Source organism: Mytilus trossulus, chromosome 10 (genome assembly GCF_036588685.1).
Source record: "Mytilus trossulus isolate FHL-02 chromosome 10, PNRI_Mtr1.1.1.hap1, whole genome shotgun sequence".
In the NCBI taxonomy this organism is placed as follows: domain Eukaryota; kingdom Metazoa; phylum Mollusca; class Bivalvia; order Mytilida; family Mytilidae; genus Mytilus; species Mytilus trossulus.
This window is the reverse complement of record NC_086382.1, coordinates 20,750,856-20,773,249: the sequence shown is the minus strand read 5'-3', so window position 1 is coordinate 20,773,249 and position 22,394 is coordinate 20,750,856. Positions and strand designations below refer to the sequence as shown.

The 22,394-nt window shown below is 31.0% G+C and overlaps 1 protein-coding gene across 1 annotated transcript in view; it reads right to left on the bottom strand.

Annotated features, from left to right (window-relative positions):
• Nucleotides 1-9,197: 9,197 nt before the first annotated feature.
• Nucleotides 9,198-22,394, bottom strand: part of LOC134687035 (single-minded homolog 2-like) — a 35,047-nt gene continuing 21,850 nt past the window's right edge. Inside the window, exons 4-10 of the mRNA XM_063546978.1 lie at nt 20,388-20,477; nt 18,541-18,649; nt 17,792-17,877; nt 15,979-16,178; nt 14,846-14,952; nt 11,998-12,145; nt 9,198-11,191 (exon numbers count right to left, since the gene is read on the bottom strand). Coding sequence (XP_063403048.1) covers nt 10,042-11,191; nt 11,998-12,145; nt 14,846-14,952; nt 15,979-16,178; nt 17,792-17,877; nt 18,541-18,649; nt 20,388-20,477 — 1,890 coding nt within the window. The 3' untranslated portion in view covers nt 9,198-10,041. The remainder of the gene's footprint in view (nt 11,192-11,997; nt 12,146-14,845; nt 14,953-15,978; nt 16,179-17,791; nt 17,878-18,540; nt 18,650-20,387; nt 20,478-22,394) is intronic.

Genomic DNA, 22,394 nt, shown 5'->3' with positions numbered 1-22,394 from the left:
TAGCAATAATTTTAAAAAAATTTCCTCTTTCAACAATTTACCTTATGTGTTATGCACACATATGAAGGTGTTATGGACTATGGTGCATTGTGTATGAATGGTTTATACGCCAAAGAGTAATCAATTCAACTACTCAACACAAAAACAAAAACATAGAGTTTTCATGTTCCACACATTGCAAATATTTCATCTGTCAAATACTTGGGCAATAACAAAAAACATTGTTTTGTTTCTTTTTAACTTTTTATAAATATCTTATAAGAAATGAAGGTATGAAATCTCTATTAATGTTATTTTTCGTATATCTTTATTTCCAAGGGTCATAACTCCTTTGAACATTTTTGGGTGCAACTCTACCAATATATTCAATATAAGCCTTTGAGAAAAAACACAATTAAAAAAAATATCGACAAGGAGTGAAGGCGTGGGAAAGTTAACAATGCAAATTGAATGTGCAATATACTGTTAAAACCCGTTTCATTTCAAATTAGATATAGGAAGATGTGGTGTGAGTGCCAATGAGACAACTCTCCATCCAAGTAACAATTTAAGGTTCATCATAACCTTTTGGCTAAAATGGCCGTATTTACACCCCAAATTTTACTCTGAGTACAGACTAACCTATACCCTGTAACAGTTTTAAGGGATGGCAGGAACTAGATATATAAATTTTAAATGCATTTTATGTTTCAGAAAATTATAAACTTTTCTAGATTTTGCTATCCATTTTTTTTCGTTCCTGCAGAAGGTGCAAAAATTAACTAAGTAGTGAAAACGATTGAGAAGCTCCCCTCATATAATCAATGTTGTGAGTAGTACTGATTTAAATGAACAATAGACACCTGTAAACAACAGGTGATTTAACAGGTTTAAACTGAGTCACTGAGTGGACCGTATCAAATGAAACTCGGGTGTTTGTTTATTTTCCTATCTTCTGCAGACTGGGAAAAAATGGACATCAAAATCCAGGTAAGTTTTTAATTTTTTGAAACGTAGACTTCATATAACTTTTATATATCTAGTTCCTGCCATGCCTTAAAACTTTCCTGGATGTACCAGTTTGTCTGTACTCATAGTAATTTTTGAGGTGTAAACACAGCCATATTTTTCAATTCCTTATGATGAACCTTAAAAAGTCAAATTAGTCTGTTTCCCGGCTGTTATTGAAATTCTTGACAATGTTGATATTTGTATACTTCCGAAGCCATACTGGATGCTTTACGGAGGTGATCAACCTAATTTCAAATAGACATTAGGACGTAAGCATGGTGAAGCAAACATCAATGATGACTTCAATCCAAACTGTAGATACCCTCAATAAAGCATATTATTGTATAGCAATATAATATTCCCCACAGAAAGTAACCAAAAGTTAGCATGCAATAAATTATAATATTGCACTAGTGCAATAAATCTTCAAAATCATGATGTCATCGACAACAAAATCTTTGTTTAAACAAATTTTTACTTTCAAATATTATATTGCTATACAATAAAAGGGTTATTGCATGAATATTGGAGAATATTGTCCCTCGTAGAACATATATTGCACTCGCAAGCTCGTGCAATATAAAATTCTACTCGGGACAATATTCCCCAATATTCATGCAATAACCCTATATTATAGATTTTGTATACGTCGCATTAAACGTCATTGACGACCCTCATTAACAACTTCCGTGTTGCAATTACATGTAATACATTTATTAAATAAGTTGAACTAATATTTGCATATATCAAATGCACACAAGTAAAAGTTATATCTATAAAATTAAGTTTACTCACCTGTATACGTGTAAACATTTAGTTTACCTTTTACAGTTAAAAATAGCTGTTGTTTTATTATTTCTACGACAGCTGACACGGGACATTTAGTTTTCTGTTAAATGTATTGTAGTCTCTTAGTCGTTGATTACTTTTTATTGGTCGTGGATTTGGTGTTTTTATTTGAATTATGATTTTGATTTAAGAAGTTATTCCTTCATATCATGCTGTATGTTCATCTTAAGCATTATATTTGTCAATTATTTACTATGAGCATTAGTGAGGTGTATAATATGGTCAACTTATTTATAATGCCTACCCATGTTAAAATAAGCATAGATAACGACATGAAGGAACTATTTCGATTCTAATACAACAAATAGATGACATTGTTCAGTATTGTTATAGTTTCCGAAAAAAAACTTGAAAATGTTTGGTTGTTCCCGTTTCCTCCACGTGGAGACTGTAAATTACATTTTCATTTAAAACGTTTTAAAACTACATGCAGAAGTCAGCTACTTAATGCAGACCTAACGGTCTTCATTTCCACATAAGGTGAAAACTTAGGATCTCGAGTGAAGTTACTCACGTTTTATCAGAATTTAACAACAAATGGACAAAGCTGACATATTCCTGCTTTAGTGCAGGCATTTCCTTTTGTATATAAATTGATAGATTAAACCTAGATTTATAGCTAGCTGTAGCCCTCAATTGTATGACAGTTGCCAAAAAATCAGTTTAATTGATAACAATGTGTGATCAAAACAAACAGATATACAGTGTAATAGGATAAAATTGCCAGAAATAGGGATACTACAGCTAATATAGCATTCTGTCATAATCTTAATCCTTCGTACACAAGCAAATTTACTGTGTCAACAAAAATAACGAAATGGTGTATAGTCATTTCATAGACCAAGCACATACGTTAAAAAAGAGACAAGAATACCAAAAAAAAACCCCAGAAAAACAACAAACATTAGCACAATACCGAGCCTCATCAAAAGGATATTTTCCAAAAACGGACTTAACAGTAAATGTTAAAGATATATAAAAACACAGAACACTAAGACACTCAATTACGACGATAACCAACGTCAGTACATAGATTATATGCTTCAATATAAAAAAAGAAGATGTAGTATGATTGCCAATGAGACAACTCCACAAGAGACTAAATGACACAGAAATTAACCACTATAGGTCACCGTATGGCCTTCAACAATGAGCAAAGCCCATTGTTTCTTATGTATTATGTGTGAAGTTGACACGAAATATTTAGCAACAAGGTCCTGGTATCTGTTAGAAAAGGGACGACACGTTCTTGATATAAACCTGGTTCTTGCACCTTCTGCTCAGACATTTGTGACGTTTTTTTAAGTCTGGGCAACAACTGCAAGCTCTTTGATACTGTATATTTGAGAAATGTATATCCCATTTGCGGTTGAAATTGGTATATTACTGCTAAGGTCAGGGACATTTATATTTCCAAATTGATTAAATCGTCTCATCTGTAAAGACTGTCATGTCAAACTCAACTAGTTCTGGTCGATATATTAATGGAATCAGAAAATTGACGATTGTTAAAGGTAAGAACAGAATCAATATATCTGAATGTGAAATTAAATGATGTGGTTCCTTGATCTTTTTGTGTTTGACAAGTGTCTGATTGAACTCCAACTCCCCGAAGAATGAAAATATTATATGAAAATAGAAAGAGGTCGGACATAGGAATGTCTACAATTTGCTGAAAAAGTCTACTAACAAATTCAAAAATTAGAAACTCCGAATATAGATCACTTGTCCCTCGGTGTAGCATAAATTTGATAGAACATTTTTCAGAAAGGGATCCAGGGATGTTAAACGATATATTTTTGTATTTGGAATTCCTGAGTGCTCATTTATTCCCAATTCTTTAACAAGACATTTATAATAGAACACTTAACATAACGATATCATTTAGAGCTTTGTCCACAGAAACAACATCAAATTCAATAGACATCTCACAGCTTCTTAATATCTGAATACGGACGATCATTTACACTGTTTTGCAACTTTTTGATTCGTCGATTTATAAGAGACCCGGCTGTTTTAACCCATTCTGATAAAGTGTCCAGTTCTACTTCTTCTAGTTTAGCCCATGCTATGGCGTAGTCCTAAATGGAATCCACAATTGATTTAAATACATGGTTCCAGTCAATATATTGCAGGTCTTTGATTTTTTTACCATGATATATCACCTTTTGGTTATGTTCATATTGAACTCTGTTTAGATCCCAAAAATCGTATAATTTAAAAGAGGCAAGCATGAAATATTTGTTTGAATTTGGAAATTTAATTTTTTTATATTTGAAACTTCACTTATGGATTTTTTCAAGACTTTGATCTGCACGATTAGAATTATAAAATTAATATTATTGTGCAAAAGACTCTCACCGTGATTTTGAATTTCGGTCAGACAGTGGAAGCACAATACCTAATGAGAGTTTTAACTTAACTGAACTAAAAACTTTGATTTGTTTGATGACAATTTCAAAACTTTTACAATTGTGTAAAATATGCTCTCAGCGTTATTTTGACTTCGGTCAGAAATGTCAGAACTAGACGACTGTGAAAGTTCAAAACGGTATGAGAGTTTAAACTAGAATGGTTCCCTGTCCTTTATTTGATTGCCTATGACTTAAATATATGTATGTTACAGGGGAGATAACCAGAATTAAACTTAATACGCAATACATTAAAATATATATGAAATTGGATAGTCTCCCCTTTATCAGATAAATAGATCAAATTCTAAATAAAGTTCCATGGCTTATTACATGAGTGGGTGGATGAATAGCTGTTTAACGTTCAGTGGCAAATCAAATTCATATTCATGACGAGAAAATGAATATGTAACAAGAGTTTGGCTCCTGATTAGTGTTACACAGAGACGCTAACTATTCGTACCTTTTTTTACCTTGCAGTTTGGTTTTTTAATACTTAAAGTGGCTGGGGCGTCTTAATTAAAATCGATAGAATTTTTTGATAATATGTCAAAATAAAGTTTTAATCATGCTTTTTTCAAAAATATAATACTAGTAAAGAGTATGGGTCACCGGACTTTTTTCCAAGCTACATGTTATGCAAAATTGTCAGATTTTGTATAGATTATGTGTGATAAAAAAACCTGCATGATAGAATTTTAAGATAAAATGTGAGAAGATAGCTCTTATACCATGCTTTCAGATAAGAAAACGAAAAATGGGGTCAACGAACTTCTTTTCTTGATACATATTAAAAAAGGTTAGTTCACAACACTTTTTATTATACAAATTGCTTTATCTGAGTTATTTCCCCTTGTTTGGCAAAGTTGAAAAAATTACAGCCATAATTATGATAAAACACACAATTTTCTATATTTACATCAAACGTTTTGAACATTAATTATACACTACTCTCAAAATTTGCACATTTCATCAAAAATCTATACCAACGTTATCTGTTACTTCAAAATCCAAGATGGAGGAAGACACATGAGCCACTTTAAGTGGTAAGCTGGTTCTCGGCTGACTACTACAATTTGTTCATATTTTGAGTGTAGCGTAATACCAGCGGATTCCTGTTTACTTAAGTGGATGCATAAATGTACATTTGTTGTAAATTTATAACTTTCAAACCATACGACAGATTTGCTAAATCTATTTTCAAATCTATGTTTCTTGGTTAAAGCTGAAAGAGAGATAAAAATCCAACGGGCAGTTAAAAAATTTAAGTCCTACAAAATGGTGCATAGCATAGAAAAAAAAACACTCAGAAAGGCACAGAACAATAACGATACTAATTGGCAGAATGCAGTTCATATCATTACAGGTGGAGAACAAACTTGAATGATGCAGATGAGATAGAACCAACCTCTAGCAATAAACATATTCCATCTGATATTATTCAACCTTATTTTATTTGTAAAAGTAAACCATTATGTTCATTTGTCCTTATACACCGCCAGTAGTAAATGAAAATTGAATAGTTGATGTGTATTCACAATTTAAATATGTGAGGAGTGTTATTGTTCGCTGTGTATTTCGGTCAGAAAATTTTGCTTTTCAAAAGCAAACACGAACTGCTTATTCTATAGTGCGCTCACTATATATTTCGCGATACAGACCTGTAGGCTATAAATACCATTTTCCCCAGAAAACCCTTACATCTGTCTCCATGTAACCCTATTTAAAAGATAAATGTATCATGTTATAGCCAAACGTTAAAAAGTCAAAAATGAAAACGACAATCAAATCAATAAAAGATAAACGAATTTTATATGTTTGTACTGAAACAAATAATGCTCATCTATCTTTTTTAGCCGTATTTGGCACAACTTTTTGGAATTTTGGGTCCTCAATGCTCCTCAACTTTGTAGCTTTATAAATATTTTGATATGAGCGTCACTAATAAGTCTTGTGTAGACGAAACGCGCGTCTGGCGAATCAAATTATAATCCTGGTACCTTTGATAAGTATTAAAAGATACTTACCAAAACAAGAAGATCAAAGAAGCCAGATCACTTGATTTCACATTCAAATTTATTGAAGCTGTTCTTTCCATAACATATTCAAACTTTTCTGTTTGGGTTACATTAGAATATTTAAGAACTAGAAATTAATGAAACTAAAGCCACAGCTTTTCTCCGCCTCATTTTGAGACTTGTACCCCGAATTTGGTCAATGTCAGTACCAAAATCAATTACAAGCGAGACGATTTTAATTTTGAAATATGAATTTCCCCAACCTTAGCAGCAATATTCCACTTTACCTGCATATGGGATTTACATTTCGCAACATTTCGCAACTCATTCGGTATTAAAAATTGCAGCTCATACTTTATAAAACGTCACCAGTGTTTTGCTTATGATTATGGGTTATGCCAAATAACGTGTCGTCCTTTGTCTAGTTCATCAAAATATACCATGACTTTGTTGATAAATATTTCATATCAACTCACATATAATAATTTACGGTCTTGACGTATAGAATTTAGGTACTGACGTTTTGTAACATCTTAATCATGTTCTATAGTGTTCTTTGTATTTTTCGTTGTATGTTTCCACTTTAACTGTTAAGTCCATACTTGCTTATACTTTTGACATAACGATGTATTTATACATCCTGGCGTTGTGCTATTGTGTTGACATTTTTGTTTTCTTGTCTTTCATTTTTGCTTATGTACTTTGTCTGTATATCATTTGTTTTTCGTTTTTTTAAATAGTTGTTTGTTATTGTAGTCATTAGGATTATGACACAATATTGCCTGCTGTATCTAACTTCTGACGTTTTGACATATTATGCATGATTAGATTGCTCACATATTCTTGTCAGCATGATGGAATGTTTTATAACTGTCGTACAAGTATGAGGCTAGCTAGCTATAAAACAGACTTTATGTATCATTTAATAACCAAGGAAATGCCTATACATACTCAGGAATATGACAGTTGTTGTCCATTCGTTTTGGTGTGTTTGAGCTGACGATTTTGCCATTCGATAAGGACTTTCCGTTTTGAATTTTCTTTGGAGTTCAGTATGATTGAAATGTTACGTTTTACATGATTCAACTCGGTTAGATATATGTATCCCTTTAATTCTTTCTCGGTGAAACAGCATGACTGATAACGAGGTTGTGACCAATATCTTTCTATCATTGGAACCAACCTTAAAACGAACTAGAAGTCGATAAAATTAAAAAGTATTTGACCTTCACATGACTACATATGGCACGTGGAGCTACGATCGTTTTGATGAGCTACAACGAAATATTTTCAGAAACTTTATTGAGCATTCAAAATGAAAACCTTTTGTTTATTTAAGTATTAAAGGATTATATCATCCATTGGTTGGGTTCGTGTTGCTCAGTTTTTTTTTATGTTGAGTATACTCTTTTTGTTCGTTTTTTTTAGCTATGGCTGGTCAGTTTTTTCCGACCCATGAATTTTCATATCCGTATGGTGTCTTTCGTCTTTCTTTTTTAATCAGTTCAACAACATTTATATCAGTTTTAATTTATAAATAAAAAGTATTCTCCCTTTGTCAAAGTGTATTGCATATAAGTGAATGAGAACACCACTTTTTGAAGCTCGTTTCTGGATCAGTTTCAAAGCTAAGTATGTAAGACAACCGAACAAGACAAGAGAAACAAGATCAAAGGAACATGTGACTTTGTTTTAAATTCGTAAGATGTGTTTGAGCTTTCGATTTTAACCATTTTATAAAGGACTTTGCATTTAAATTTCCATTGCAATTCGGTATTTTTTATTTTATTTTACTTTATATTAAAAAAATAATTTTAAAAATATTGTAATAAATCATGGCAGTACCAAAAACAGTAGGTATTGATTAACTTGTTAAAATATAAGAGTTTCGTAATTTGAAAATGGCAATCAAGTTGTTCGATAATACAGTTTTGCATATCAATTTTCAAAATTTTTTGTTTATTAACACCGAACAACTAAGATTAACGATATTTAAAATAATAGTTGGTTTTTAAACAACAGCAATAGACGTATTTACAATTGTATGCAAATTTGTCAACCTTTAATATTGCATCACGATTTAAAACATTTGACGTCATTATTAAAGAGTAATTGTTGACTGCTGTACCCATATTTTGACTATTTTATGTATTATGTGTGTTAATTTCACACATCATTGTAAATATAACGGAATTTGACGAGACTGTCAACAAAATGAGAGGTTTAGCGCTATAAAACCAGGTTTAAACCACAATTTTCTACATTTGAGAATGCCTGTACCAAGTCAGGAATATGACAGTTCTTGTCCATTCGTTTTTGATGTGTTTTGTCAATTGATTTTGCCATGTGATTATGGACTTTCCGATTTGATTTTCCTCTGAGTTTAGTATTTTTGTGATTTTACTTTTTGCATGACGTCAGAAGCTTATATACCTTCGTACTTTATTTGGCCTCTTTAACATTTTTTTATTCGAGCGTCACTGATGAGCCTTATGTAGACGAAACGCACGTCTGGCGTAGATTTAAAATTTCAATCCTTGTATTTCTGATGAGTTTATTAGAGACAAATCTAAGGCTATTCCAACGAAGATTGGCGGGTGTTGTCCCCTGGTTGTTTTCAGCAAACTACACAAAAGGTTACTAACTTTCACTACACTACTCTATAAACTTTGACTCGAGGATATAACTGATATCATTTATGTATTTATAAAACTTGGACAATGGTGTTTGGTCGAAGTTCTTGTAAAGTAACCTAACGCACAAAAAAATAGTTTACAGGTTCATAGTTCTAGAGATCCAGAGTTTTAGAGTTCAGCATAAACTTTGAAGTTATACTTGTGATGTTGCGGTATAGTTGACGCCATTTACATTTGGGTATTCACCAGTTGACTGTGTAAGACATTAAATATGTAAAAAAAAGTATGACACGTTTTCCTGCTTCAAACATTAATAATTTATTGATAACAATTTACAAGTAACAACAGACAATTCACACATAATCTTGTATTCTGTATAAATGTGTATAATATAACTGTGTAAGTACAATTGCACTAGACATGCTAGGGTTAAAATGGTTAAAATAATAGTATTGCAGCGTTTTTGCAACCATCGATAAAAAAAAATGTATTGAGGGTACAACTGAGCTCTAAAAGTACTTAAACTTTCAACACGGATTTTAATATTCATGAGATGAAAGGAACAATCGTACTTATACTATTCTTGCATTGCTAAATGAAAAAATGAAATTTACGAGAAATAAATAGATGGTGAACTCTTTCAAATTGATTGCAAGGGTTGAAACATGATTTTGTCACTTTTTGAAAATCCGTTTCAAATGTTTTTTTTCTAGTACTTCTATAAAAATAACAAATCTGATAACAATGTTGATATTTCGATTCCCTTTCTTCATTTAATAAAACCGTGGTAAATGTCGACGGAAAATTTATAAAACATCTTTCTTACTGCATCCTATCTGATATTCTTATTCGCATGGACAATTTTAATGGTCTTCTAATGATCATGAAATTGTTTAACAAGAATACATTTATCATCAGAACGGATAAAAACTAATACAAATATTTAACAAATATAAAAATATATTTGCTCGGCCATTGGATTGTTTGACTTTTGAAACATGATATCGTTTAGACTCTTTTTCTAGAATAAATAGAGAATATCTTCGCAAATATTATAATACTGCAAATATTGCAACGGTTATCATTGATTGCAAGCACCGAAGATCAATTGTCTTCCCATTACAAACTTTGCATGATTTAATGTACAAAACCGTTCGTTATGTTATATTGCTGGGCATCTACTATAACACTGGTATATCCGGCTTGAGGTACCATTGGATACTGTCTTGGGCTCGAGGCTATTGATGATTGCTCATAATTTGAATTATAAGAATCATAAGCACATGCAGCCCTAAGACAGTGAGAATAAATGTCTTGTGTGTTTAGAGCTTTGTCATTTATGGCACGTATTTCAGCATATTTATTGCAAGAGGTTGGATCATTGATATAGCAGCTACTATTAGATCCAGAGCACTTAGATGCATCTTGATTGTTTTGATTTAGGTCTCCGGTAGGTGGAGTGATATCAGTTTTCTCCGATTCTACACAGTAATCGGATCGTCTCATTATAACAGATTGTTGAACTGTATCTCTATGCGGAGAAGTCCTGTTTTGCACTTCCAATGATTTTTTGGGAGATCCAAATGTTTCTTCTTTCACTCGGGGAGAATCATAGATACTGTCATATTTGTTTTGATGATTTGAATTTCGTTTGTCGGCTTCTTCGTTGACTACATCAACATCAGAAACGGACGACTCAGATCTATTACTATATGGGCAGTTGTATCCTTGAGCAGTTCCGAAAGACGTCTCTCGACTACTACTCCTTGAACATGGATTTAAATTTCGATAGTCAAAATGAGGAGAGGTCGATGGTGTATCTGTACTTTCACCATAATGAGTCAGACGAGGACTGCTGACGTCATTAATACTGAGTTGGTAGCCATTTTGATATCCGAAATGATGTAACTTATTTTGGTCACTAAGTTTGTATTGAAATTTTTCATCAGCTAACCGATGGTAGTTCTGATATGGTAACATTTCAGATATGAAATTTATATTAAATTGTGGTCCATATATTCCACTATATTTATCAAAATTTTCACAAGTTTGTATGGAGTTAACGTATTCCTGAGAACTGATATCCGGGACGTACTCGATTCGATCGGAAGTTGGGAGTCCGGTGTAGTCTGGATTTTCTGCAATATGAGGATATGGAGACGATCTTCGTGACCTTGACTTAGGAGTCCTCATTTTACTTTGCCTGTTTTGAAGTACATCAATAGGCAATATATCTTTATTAATAGTTTGTTCAATCTGAATCTGTAAAGATTTAGCTTCAACATCACTGAAAAAGAAATTATATATATCAAACCACTTTTTATATATTTGTTCTCTTAGATATTATCACCAGCATTTGTATATACTAACAGCTGCGGATTTTATGATGGTATGAAAACTCAAATCATTGAAATAATTTACTGTTATGCATTTTTAGCAATAAAAATAAGCATTAATCTTTATGTTATTATATCCTGGTAGTTTTACAGTTTTGTTCTGGACGAATTTGAAAATAATATTCAAATGGTTTTCATGTATATGTACATAATTGTTTGGTATGGAACATACAAGAAGACCTTTCGTGATTTAAGGTGGTACCTAACACTACAGGGAGATAACTCTGTAAAGTCACCTAAACGTTTTAATTACGTTGTGTTGTAAAAGGAATATTAAGCTTCTCAATGATCAAAAATGTTTTTTGTCAAGTGTAAAATATATAACCAGTGTAATTTTTCTGACAAAACGGTTTTGAAAAATTTTGAAAATTAAATACTTTGACAAAATTTTATGAAAATTAAACGAGCCAAATAAATTTTAGTGTTGGGTACCACCTTTATAACACATGTCACTAACAATAAAAAGGAAACATATAGTTTAACTGATTTATCATAATTATATAAACTATGTCTTGCATCTTCAGATAATGAATAAGTGGTCCCCGGTTAATATTAATTGATACTTCAAAAGGTTGGGAGTTTCCTTGTCTTGCGTTGGTTCGTTCCACCATAAGGACTCCACACAGGAAACCTGTATCTCATTGGATGATTTAATCGATGAAGATCAGTTATTATGGTCCTGTCTACTGACACTTACCTAAGTACATAATTGACACTGACAATACAATGTGGTCTTGAAGATCGACTGTTATGGACTATTGTAGCGTAGCTCTGTATCCAAACCCAACCACCGTTCTTCGACAAAAATCTGTAATACTTAGTTGTCACCTGCCCCTTCAATAATACTGAAAGTAAACAGAAAATTCGATTATGACTTAGTATGAAATTAAAGAATTAATATTAATACTTTATATATAATTTAATGATTTTTGACTTAATATCCAATAAAACAATTTGATATTTTTCTACTTCTGCTGTTTCATTATTAACACAGGTTGTCTGCTAACTGCTGGAAGCAGTTGTGGCGCCGATATGACACATGTAGATATACAGTCATAATTCAATTCTCCAGTGAATTGGCGAGAGTGTAAAGATTTGTATCTTTTTTTGCCTTTACATTCTTACATTTAAGTTTTTAAATAAATTTAAGTTATGTCTGTTTGCATTATTCAAACATTGTTGTCATGCGACTATAAAAGTGAGAGGTTTCGCTAGCTTTAAAAATGTTTAATCAAAAATTCTCTATATATAAGATAATGTATATACCAAGTCAGGAATATGAATGCTATTTTAGATCGTTTGATGTGTTTGGACTTTTGATTTGGCTATTTGGTAAAGGACTTCCCATTCAGAAATGTCATTGGAGTTCGGTATTTTTTGTTATTTACTTTTTGGAATCCTGTAATTCAAAAATAAAAAAATGTTCTTTTTCTTCACGTGCTAACAAGGTCCCCCTATATTTACATTAATAATGAAGCATGTCAACCTCGAAACAAGAAGATCAAGTAAATAGACAGGAATAAGGCATATACATTACCAAAATAATTTATCCATTTTAAGCCCCATCAAAATCGATTTTCAATGTCGTGGCCATTTAATTTTACGAGCTGAACACGGCAATTTGGACTTAAATGGTTTGTTGTAATGGAAATCAATCTCAATTAATAGTCGTGATCCTCGACCTCTGTCAAAGATCTATATTATATCATTTATTGTTAGAAACGTCAATCCTATTCACGCTGGGATCGTCATCGACTAACATTACCTGAATTCTGTACTGATCTATACAGGTGTTCAACAGGTATTATGAAATAAATTGGTCGTCTGTCAGTGGTATGATTTTTACAAGGTTTAATTCTTGTCCAATTGTCTTTCAAATTTGTATTCACTGCAGTATCTTCAACAGGTATATAGAAATAAATTGGTCCTCTGTCAGTGGTATAATTTTTACAAGAATTATTCTTGCCCAATTGTCTTTCAAATTTGTATTCACTGCAGTATGTAATTTTCTGTCTTTTTAGTACGATTACAGATTTCTTGGAAACATGTGTATGAATAATATCAAATTATTTCCTTCACAAGTGACTAGGTCTTTAATTGGGAGAAAACATTTAGTTTTTAAATATGCCTTTGAAAAAAATTACAATTATAATACAAATATTATTGACTGGGAAATTTAGCTTTCCTTCATGTTTTTCTTTAACATTTTTATTTTGTTAGTAAATGTCCACAAAACAACGGAGATTTGAAAACGATGTGTTATGTTTGTGCGACAAACTCAAATGTTATTTTTCTTAATTCGCCAGATTTTGAGATTTGACTTTTTCCATTGATAGTAATAGTTTTATTACAAAACAATTGTTCAAATATTATGTTATGATTGTGCTCATTTATTCACTTTTACCTTTATACATTTTAAAGCAACCAAAAAAAAAGACAATGCCTATGTGTAATAAACATGAGAACATCGCTGAGACAGAGTGGACAACGACTTTCATGAATGTTGGTTTTTGATTAACCTCTTTCTTCTTAGATCTTGCTTTAAACATTTTTTTCGCCAGATCAGACGGATTGGAACAAGTTTCAATGAAAATATACGTATTTAATTGTCCCATCAGTACAAGATGTAAAAGAATACACCACGTTGATTATTATATGTTTTCATATTACATTGTTTTCAAACTTCAAAATGCAAAACTTGGTGATAATTTCAAATATAAGAGGAGATACACATTGTTGTCAACGTGGTTAATTAGTAAAATATTATCTCTATTTAATTGAAAACACCGGGGGAAATGTCCATGCAGAATGAAGTCAAAACTGAGAAAAAAAAAAGTTTAAAACAAAACGAGAAAAAGATATAAAACTGATGATGAAAATTCTTTTTTTTTATCTGCATTTTTTTCTTTACAACGATAAATGTCACCATTTTTAATTGTAAATAAAAAATGCAAAAATTCGATAAGTGTATTACAATATTTATTTAAGGAGATGTCGAAATGGCAATACAAAATTCAAAATTATTCATAATTCGGGGAACAGACGCTAATGCCCAAAATAAATAAAAGACAAAATGACAAACCAATGTCATCAAAACATTACTGTTACATGGTTGAAAAAAAATTGAATTTGAACATGATACTCAAAATGGGTATTTAGTTTCTGCTTTTTTAATGGCTAATGACATGTTTTAAAATCATGTTGGAAGTCATAATCAGCCTTCGGGATGCCATGGAGCTAGTGTTATCCAAGCTCTGAATAAAGTAAAATGTGAAGACCGACATCGGTTGCGACTCAATACACAGGACGAAAAGGTTCTTTCTATCCAAGATATAGGGGACGACCCCAAAGGAAGAATCAAAAATGATAAGTTGAAGCCAGACTGACAATATCATGGCACAAAAGGCGGTAAACGACGAAAGTACAACAACAGTTAATTGTTTACAACACATTCAATAATAAACTGAAGACTCGGCAGCATAAACTCCACCATCATCTATATTATCAATCTAATGTATAATATTTTGTAAATAAATATAACTCACATGTGTGATGAGCAATTCTCATGTGAAGAATATCAAATGCATGAATGTAATGATACAGAGTTCTTTCTATGAGGTCTTGTGGTTCGTAGCCAGTGAGTGCAGCCACCCTGCAAATAAGTACAACGAATGTAGATTAAGCATACATTTTTCAATTTTTTGTATATCTCAATTTTAAATAAAAAAAACATTGATTTCAATTTGCGTTTTGTATCATAGAAGAAAAAATTTGAAAATACCCTGAACCAGACTGATTTGCATATTATAATGCTTTCCCTAATGTTCCCTTTTATTTTTTTGTTAATATACATAAAGTAAAAAAAATTCAAAGAAAAGAAAAATAAAGAACTTAGGTGAACAGTATCTAATAACTCCTATTGCTGAATTTAGATAAAATAACTTATAAATATATATAGATACATTCATCCATGATTATCACAAAGATGTGAAACCGGTTGGAGAAAAATGTAGAAGATTAAAGGACTTTAAGGTGGTATGGGAGTCTAAAATAAAAATGATAGAATTTGTTCATACTTTGCCAAAACGTAGTATCTATTGATATATGTTGAAAAATATAATAAAAATGATAGGTCACCGCGCATTTTTTCGAGCTACAGGACGTGACAAAATGACAAATTTTGTATGGATTATAAAAGAAAAAACACCATTTTGTGATTAGAAACTAAACAAAATGATAGAATTGTTAATTACTTAAGGAAAAGATAGCTTTCAGACAATGCTTTGAGAATATCAAAAGAAAATATAGGGTCACCGTAGGTTTTTTGCGGCTAAAATACAAAAATAGGAAAATTCCATGTAGAATCCTTCAGAAAATGCACTGTTTTAGAGTTACCTCCCCTTAAAATGCCAATTTAAAAAAAAAAAAAAAAAAAACCAAAAATAATCAACATTTGCAAAAATATTAATATTTATAAGTTATATTCCTATAAATTGATTCTTTTAAAAGAAAATTCACATTGAATATCTGCATTCCTGCATCAAATTTTGCTAACTTGATAGAAAATATGGACCTTTGGTTCTCTGTTTTTTACAATCCAAGATGGAGGAAGACACCCATACCACCTTAAGAGCATTTTGAAATTTAATTCTATTTATATAGATAGATATATATTTACCTGGCATCTAAGAAAATAAGTTTGAGATCTAAGCTTGCACGAAACATAAACATATTGTTAAACATTTTGATTTCAGTTATGGCACTTGGTGGCAAAGAATGACCAACGGCAACCAGTCCAACATTCTGGTAACAACTGTCGTATGGTGAGATCTCCATGTTAAACTGTTTTACTTTCAAATAGCCACTACAATGGATTACCTAAAAAGAAAGTATTTAAAAGTTTAATCATTTCTTGATATTTTCGTATCCTTTTTAAATCTAGTGCATTATATCTTATTTTACAGTTTACATAATTTTGTTGCTTTTTTTTTTTTTATCTTTGCATTATTCATTTTCTCATATATTGTTTAAATGTTTCAGGCAATCAGCTTACAAAATTTAAACAACTTAATACGTTATAAAAACTTTTGAAAACGAATATACAACAACAACAACAAATGATACCAAGCATGTCATGTCTATCTATTTCATAAAAAGGTAAAATAACAAAAATACCGAACTTCGAGAAAATTCAAAACAGACTTAAGATGACGGACAACGTCCGTACCTAGAATTTATATTTCGAAACCTTTGTGTATTATTTGTGAAGTTGAAACGGAATATTTATCAACAAGGTCTATGAATCTTCCGATGATTTTGTTTTTTAGAAAAGGACGAGACGTTCTTTGACATAACCCTGGCTCGTGGACTTTATTCTCATGCACTGGTGATGTTCTAAAAATTCTGAGTAGCAGCTGCAAGCTTCTGGCTACCAAACGAGTTGGAAAATGTATATCACATATGCAAGAGAAGTTGGTATATTGCTAATAAAGTGGAGAAATTTGATAATTTCAGAATAAAATTGTTCGTTTGTCATAACTTCTGGTACTGAGATGACTGCTTACATCAAATTTAAGTTATAAGTCTAAAATGAGGCAGAGAAAGCTGTGTATGTTGTTTCTTTAATTTGTAGTTCTGGGGGATAAATTAATGATACCGTATTAGAAAAGTTTGGATTGTTAAAGGAAAGAATATCATCAAGATATCTGAATGTGACATAAATTATCTGGCTTTTATGATCTTCTTGTGTTTGATTAGTGTTTAAAGGAACTCTGAATCAAACGAAAATAAGAAGAGGTCAACAAGCACAATTCGTTCCCATAGGAATACAGACTAATTGTTGACAAAGTGTAATCTCAAAATATCATTTAGATTTTTTAGATAACAAATATATAATAAGGATTCAAATTTATCGAAAATTTAATCAACATTTTGGCATCATCTGATTTTACCTTAGCCGTATTTGGCACAACTTTTTGGAATTTTGGATCCTCAATGCTCTTCAACTTTGTACTTGTTTGGCTTTATAAATATTTTGATATGAGCGTCACTGATGAGTCTTATGTAGACTAAACGCGCGTCTGGCGTACTAAATTATAATCCTGGTACCTTTGATAACTATTATTTGATTTTCTAATCCACATACGATGATGACTTGTCTTTCACAATTAATGGACAAGAGTATTTACCACAGGTGAGTCCAAGGGTTCTATCCTCTTTTGTCGCAGATTTTTCATGTTTTAATGCATTTTCCTGTTGTTGACTCCCTTTTCCCCCTTACTCTTTGATCATCCATAAGTCTTTTTTTTATTTTCTATTTCCTTGATTCCGGGTAAAAGCACATCATAAGAAGGACCACAAATCCACAACAAATTGAATGTTTGATTTTTTTTTTTTTAATTTGAAATAAATAACAGGATTTTAATGCATTAAATTACTCATCAAACTAACTATCAGTTAAATATAAGATTAGTAAAAAGTGTATACTGTACCTTATATCCACCACACGTTAAACCAGCATTTCGTTTGGCCAAAACACATTTCATTCGGATGAAGAATGAACGTTCAACTTCAAATTCTGAAATATAAAAAAAAAATATCAAAACCTGAACAGAATTTTTTTCTTTTCATTTTCTTTTCTTAAGTTTCCTAAGCTTTTTTAACGGTAAAAATGTAAGTAAGTTTCTGTGTATGTCTTATACTTTCCTATAACGCATATGTGTTAAAGCTACTTTGTTCGTATAACATAAAATCCGATATTAACGCTTTACTCTTTCACCAATAAAAAAGTTAAAGACTATCATAGAGAAATCATTATATTGTGTTTAAGCGATGGCAAGGATATCGATGAAACTGTCGAGGGGAAAGTACGCATACTGATTTTTTATAGAGACAATTGATTTCGTAGTTGTGGGCATGCAGTTGTCTATCAAAATTTTAAAGATCTGAATTTGTTTTTAACACATCGATATCATAATCCTGGTGTGTGGGCCGATTCAGCCATATACCACTGATATTACTATAACAGACCGAAACATTCTGATCTGCTGTATACATATATATAACATTTGTTGACCTTCAGATATCTTTCTTTGTCGATGGATTGTATTCTTGACGACATTATGATTATGTTGTAAATGTAATAGGTTTTTTTTTGTGGTAATATGATGGATTCTTGTTAAAAGGGAGTAAAATAGTTAGCAAATCTGTTGGTTTTTGAGTGAGTTGCTAATCATCTTACCATGACCAAAATGTCCTTGGTATGGCGGTGCAAGTGTTAGTACAGCGGTCATTTCGTCGTGGTCTGCCGGGTGTATATATTCATAAACACTGTTTCCCGTCAGTTCAACCTGTAAATAGTTGCTGATTTAATAGACATGCTTAAAATAAACTTTGATAGCTTAAGAAAATGACTGCAGTCAGTTTGAATAATTCAATCGTTCATTTCTGTTTTACACTAATGTTAACACTCGACAAGGCCGATTCTGAATTTAATAATATATGCCCTATCCGTTTGTTATAGACAATGCAATATGCTAAAACTAAACTAAAACACTGACAAGCATTAATATTTTACAATGGATGTATGAAATAAAAAAGAGTTTGTTAACACAATATTTTTTCAGATAAATCATCGCACTCACATAAAATACATATGAAGTAAATTTGTAAGATCCAAACAGACAAGCAAAGTTGCTTTACACATCTTATTTAGTCTCATAAAAGAGTTAAAAAGAGACCAAACAGACCCCAAAATAACTTTTTTTTAAATTCAATTTGAGTAATTATCATACAAATTTTGTTTGAAATATGCCAAATTATCAAACATTATATTTGTTTAAATAATAACTAACAAATACAAAAAACATTTTTGCAAATAAAAGTAGTTTCAATGCAGTTGCAATGTTATAAATGTGCATCTTTTTGTTAAAATGTTTGTTTTATAATTCTATAAATTGAATTAGGAAGGAATTTGTATAGTGGTTAATTCACTGTTTTCTAATTCCTAAAGTGAATTGTTTTTTGTTGTTGTTGGTATATATGTTGTGTACAAGTTGTAATGTTGTACAAATTATAATTTGTACAGATTTTTTGTACAAGTTATCAGTGTTTTAAGAACTGCTTAACAAACTTGGATGATGTAAACACACAGTCTTTTGTTTCGCATATGTATGTCATATTTCCATGACTACATGATACAGTTTAATACTGAACATTGATACAAAACACATTATAAAAACACAAAAAGATTTTCTATGGATATGATTTTGATATAAGGAGAAAAATAAAATTACAGTTTAAACCATTCAGGTATCCTTGATTCCAGTTTGAAGACAATGAGAATAACACTTAATGTTAGGTTGAAGTATATAAATTGGAACTAAAGACAGTAAACTGATACATTTTAGAAGATAAACCTGTATCACCTGGTGCAAAAAGGTATGTGTCAAAAAACTAACAACTTGTACAAAAACCCTGTACAAATTATAATTTGTACAAACTTACATCTTGTACACAACATATACATGTATACATGCAAGTCATTCCAAATAAAATATTTACACCAAACATTATGCAGGATCATTAACATTAGCGGAGATTTGTACTGTATCTCTCTATAATAAATTTATTTAAATGGAAATCGCAACGAATATTTTATCAATCGGAAACCAGAGACTATGCGACATGAAAATCGCGAAAATATATCCTCACGTTCAACTTTGGCTCTTAAATTCGAGAAATTTAAACTTAGCTAAAAATAAACCACTTTAAAACATTGCATTTTGCGTAATTTGGATGGAATAGTGTCAAAGTAAGCATTATGGTATTTTTCAACCGTAAAATGCATGACAAATGTATAGTCATCACTAAAATTTAAGTGTTAAACATACACTGTTCGATGCTTGCTGAATATCAGAATATCAGTAAGAATAATTGGCCGTATGTATAATATTTATCTGTATTGTCAATATCATATTGTAGTTAAATGTCATTGTCAATGTTAACTAAAGTTTTCTATTTTATCATTTTAATATCGCTCATGGTATCATAATAAAGGAGGCGTGATTTTGAGATTCGATTACTTACTTGTGACAATCCAAGATGGACGGAAGCTGTTTCAGATATGTACATGATTTTCCCATCCGGCGCTATCACAAATATAAAACCATCTAACGTCTGAAAAATAAAATTCGATAACACTTAAATAAAATTGTGAGTAGAAGTTATAGAATATATTCATGAGCTGCAATAAAAATAACTTCAATATACAAAGTTAAGTTACAAAAATCCAATGCTAGGTGCACTAAAAAGGGCCTAAAATATGTAATAAAAGTGAGTTTTTAATATATACATTCGATTGATGAAGGAAGTCTAGAACATAAAACGATATAATGAGATGACTGACGCAACATTTTTTCGTTGGTCTTTTTCGTTCTGGTCATTTCAGTATATAACACTTGCACACATCGGTTGGAAAAGGTATTTATAACAAAGAATAAACATCCAAGATAACGAATATGACCAAATACTACCATGAAAACTTCAAAAAAACGTAACAAGAACAAAATGGAAAGGCAATTCAACCTTAAGCTTGAAATAATTAAGGGTAAAAAGCAACAAAAAAAACCCACTTATAAAAGAGTTTGAAAAAAAAGAGTTTGAAGTTTTTTTTTTATTCATGAATTATATACAATGAGGCCTGTTTAATTTCCGATGCCAAAATAAAGTTCTTTCATTTTCCTTTTCATATCAGACAAAAGACCATCCGTCCAGCAAAGCGACAGCATCAATATGGAAATCTCTTTTGTTCTTAATAAAATGGCATTATCGGATGTCGTTTAATAAAATAAAAACAAATTACGGGCAAATCCCGTTCTGTTATCCGCCTAGTAAGATAAAAATAAATGATGTTTTGCGAGCTTAAGCTTAGTCAATTGAAAATCAATTAAAGCGCCTTCTTACTGAAGCTGTCAATTTGAAAAGCTTGACTGAATAATGATTAGAATAGAAATTAGATACACGTAAAATCACTTTCTTTTACTTTTATCAGTCTCTTTCCAAATGGCGGGATAAGAAGAAATGGAAAGTAGATTTCTTAATTACCATTTAAATTATAAGGAAATACAAGACGCCAAAACCGATTACTATTTGGTGGTATAAAAAGCGTGAAGGAAATTAAAAATGGGCCAATTCCGGTGCTTTGTGGCTCAAATTAAGCTCACTATCGCGAGGTAATTGTTTGATGCTCTTTACATGTTTTCTAGCAATATTAATTGACGTTTAGAAGTAATTTCTGTCAAAAATTCAGATAAAAACGTTGTATATTTCATCGGAGAAATGAACAAGAAAATTGTTTTGATATGTTAAAGCTGCTGAAAGCTTATTAATAAATACCGCGTTTTGCATAAATGTGTCAAAACATTTTTTCCCATACCGATATATACATTATATAAAATGTAATTTTGTTTTACAGATAAGTCTTGGTGAACTTGAATTCTAGTACGTTAACCCTAGCTTATCAAGAGTTTTGATGAAGAAGAATATGATGACCGCCATTAATTAAATGAAAGAAAAAAACGAGACAATTACTGATTTACAAATATATGTTAATAAATTGTTCATGTATTTATGTATTTCAAGCATGATTTCGACGTTTCGTCTTAAATTTTCTCTATCTGAAATGTGTCTTGTTTTGAAAATCTCATACTCTAATTTACTTTCAACAATAAAAAAAATAAATAATAAAAACAAAAAAAAAACAGAAATGTATGGAATAGTGCACTTAAGAAAACTTATTATTTTTTAAATGGACACTTCAGTTCATACCTAAGAAAATAAGTTTCAAAATCTAAGAAGCTCATCTAACAATATATTAAGTGTCGCCATCAGATGATTTTCAAAACAAATTTGAATGTTACAAATGTATTGATGTCGTATGTGTTCGTGTTATTGGTCAATATAAAAAGGCTATAGCACAAAGAGCATCATTACTGAAGTTTAAATCAAAATTGGAGAACAAGAAATAGTACGAAAGCGTATTAGCGCCACACTTATTATTTTATTATTATTCCCATCTTTGCGATATAACGCAAA